General features: G+C 34.0%; 1 protein-coding gene across 1 annotated transcript in view; it reads left to right on the top strand.

The window, feature by feature from the left end:
• The window catches only part of LOC132173930 (phosphoacetylglucosamine mutase-like), a 6,267-nt gene extending 3,703 nt beyond the window's left edge, over window positions 1–2,564 (top strand). Inside the window, exons 8-9 of the mRNA XM_059585612.1 lie at window positions 1,770–1,866; window positions 2,211–2,564. Of these exons, the coding sequence (XP_059441595.1) occupies window positions 1,770–1,866; window positions 2,211–2,365 (252 nt within the window). The 3' untranslated portion in view covers window positions 2,366–2,564. The remainder of the gene's footprint in view (window positions 1–1,769; window positions 1,867–2,210) is intronic.
• The last annotated feature ends 421 nt before the right edge of the window (window positions 2,565–2,985 follow it).

Raw genomic sequence — 2,985 nt, forward strand, 5'->3', positions numbered from 1 at the left:
AAAAAAAAAAAAAAAAAAAAAAAGACAAAAAAAAGGTTGCCAAATTATGAACATAAACAGCGAAAGGCAAAAGTTCAATGGTGCTTAGAAATAATCACATGTAAATGTACGATATTGAGTTAATCTACAGTATCACAGTATCATACATGAAGAGATCTCTTATCAAAAAAAGAAAAGAGAAATCTCTATCTATGCAAGTCATGCATTTGGAAAATCTTCCTTTCTAATTTCAAAGGTGAAATAGTATAATTAACTCATCCACTACATTTCCTATATAAAATCCATTACTCTCAAACTTCTCCTATAGCTACACAAGGTAGATAAACAAGGTAGGGTGATTCACGTAGGTGGTGTTTGGTAAATGCGTTGGCTTAGACACTATAGTTGATGTAGATTGATGTGAAAAAAAGTAAAAATGTTTAGTATAAAAAAAATGAAAAAGTGGTATGGAAAAGTGAAAAAGTTTTGTTTTGTAGTGATTTTTTTTATTTGAATAATAATAAAAAGTGAATGATTTGATATAAAAAGTGAAAAAAGTTAGAATGTTTTGATGTTGATGTGATATAAAAAGGGAAAAAGTTAAAATGTTTTGTTGTTGATTGTTTTTATAAATGGTGATGAATAGTAACGAGGGAACCCCAACTCTTTTACCGAACAGAGCCGTAGTGTGTTCAGCCATGTATGAGTTAAGTGGACTGAATAGATGATGGCTGAAAGACTGGCCAGTCATGTCATTGCATACCTAATTCTGGGGGAAAACGGATATTGAGCTGGATTAGCAACAAGGTAAGATCTGAATGAACATATTTTGGTAAGTGATTGGCTGCAACAGATGAGGACTGATTAATGTAGCTATCAAATCAGAGTTGTTTAAATTGGCCCAACTTGACTAAGATAGGATAATTGGAAAGACTGGAATGTGAATAGTTCAAGGATTTGAAAAAAGAAAAGAAAGTCGAGTATATATCCCGTGCCATGGTTATATGTAAGCCAGAACTGTGAAAAATTTTTATTTCAGTAAACCTCAAGTTGTTGGGATAAAGCTTTGTTTAGTGAAGTATGGATCCTGCTTTCTCCTTGATAACTCAACAAAATCCGACCCCATCTGTTGGAAATCATGTGTTCTTTACTTGATGTTGGACATTGGGGTGGAACAAATTCCAAATAAGCATGTTAGTAAATGACTTATTAGGACAGGGTTCGCTATGTAATAAGTTTTACATGCTGCATCTTCTGCTTGAGACCAGATCATGTCATGATAACAAAGTTTAGTTTTTGTCTGATATGGCTTTCATCAAAATCAATAGAGCTTGTCTAATAGTGTACTGGTGCTTATTAGTTAGAGTTTCTCGTTTTCTGCTTCTAGTCGAATGATCCTCTATGTAGTTTGATGTTCCTTCCATATTTTTATGCTGGAGGGAATTTGCCCTGTAGAATAGGGGTGTATTTTTTTTTAAGCTTACATTAGCATTCTTTACAATGAAATATAATTGTTCTATTGTTAATTTAGTTCAGAAGTTGGTTTCACTGCCGTTCTAGAGGCATTCAAGAAGCCCTTACCTTAGTATTGTTTTAGTTCAGAAACAAAATGTTGATGTTCCTTCAATATTTTTATGCTGAAGGAGGGAATTTTCCCTGTACACCAGAGATGTATTTTTTTTTTATGCTTGCATTGGCATTCTTTATAATGAAATACAGTTGTTCTATTGCTATTATTATTACTATTTTAGTTCAGAAATTGAATGCAATTGCCTTTCCTATGTTGTTAGGTAAAAGTTGTGGACAGAACTGCTGTAATCACAGCAAATGCAGAAACTGTGGTCGTGAGGCCCCCTGGCATTCAAGAAGCCATTAATGCTGAGACTGGTAATAACATATTATTGATAGCCGTTTTAAATTAAACTGATGTGATATTATTAGTCCTTGGTCATGCATCATGATTAGTTAATATGATCATTGGTCTAGATGATCCAAACGCACTTAGAATACAAGACATAAATGTACACATATACACCCCATGGTCATGACAGTGTGTTTAACATGTACCTTGGCTGTGCATGGGTAGAGAAACTTGCATATGTAGGGATCCTGGATAATTTCATGAGTGTTTGATATAATCATAACTTCTTGAACAACTAATTTCTCCAATATTGTAGAGGAAACAGGCCATGAATAATTGTTAATAAGACCTTTTTTAATCTATAATGCAGCAAAATACCCTCGAGGCCGATCTTTCATACGACCATCAGGTACAGAAGATGTGATACGAGTGTATGCAGAAGCATCCTCGCAGGAAGCAGCTAACAGCCTAGCAAACTCTGTAGCAAGACTTGTGGACCAGTTCCTAGGGTTTGGCAGTTCATAAAAGTAACCTCTATCTTTTTTCCTTCAACTAAGTTGACAGATGTGCTACATGGAAAGGGTCGTCGTTAGACCAGTTTGATTTTGATGTTGTGATATTTGATATTGATCATTGCAAATGTGGCTAATTACTTAATACTATGATTACCTTCTCTAAATTTGATGAACTAGATACAAAATGGAATGCATTGAATCTTGGTTTGTCCCTCTACTTGCCACACAAGCATATTTTTCACTCTCTCCAAGAAGAAGAAAGAACCAAAAGACAAAAAAGGAGATATAAAGAAGATTGTCAGCAATAATGCAAGAACCTAGGATGCACTCCCGCTCAATAAAACAAAGCAAAACCCCTTAATCCGAACTTTTGATGTTCTTTAGCCTCTCTCTCTTCTCTGCTATTATGTCTATATTTTTTTTTTTTTTTTTTTTTCTCACTGTTATGGGTGAATATGGTTTGGTATTCTGGAAAGCTACATATATTTCAATCTCTATATTCCTTTTTTGTTTGGATAAAGAGTAATTATAAATCTACCAACCCTATAACCCTATTGATGACAGCAGTTGAAGAAATAACACCAGAAGCTCAAAAAATGGTCCACATATATCAGATAAAGTTCCAACATT

This window comes from Corylus avellana, chromosome ca3, assembly GCF_901000735.1.
Source record: "Corylus avellana chromosome ca3, CavTom2PMs-1.0".
NCBI classification, from domain to species: domain Eukaryota; kingdom Viridiplantae; phylum Streptophyta; class Magnoliopsida; order Fagales; family Betulaceae; genus Corylus; species Corylus avellana.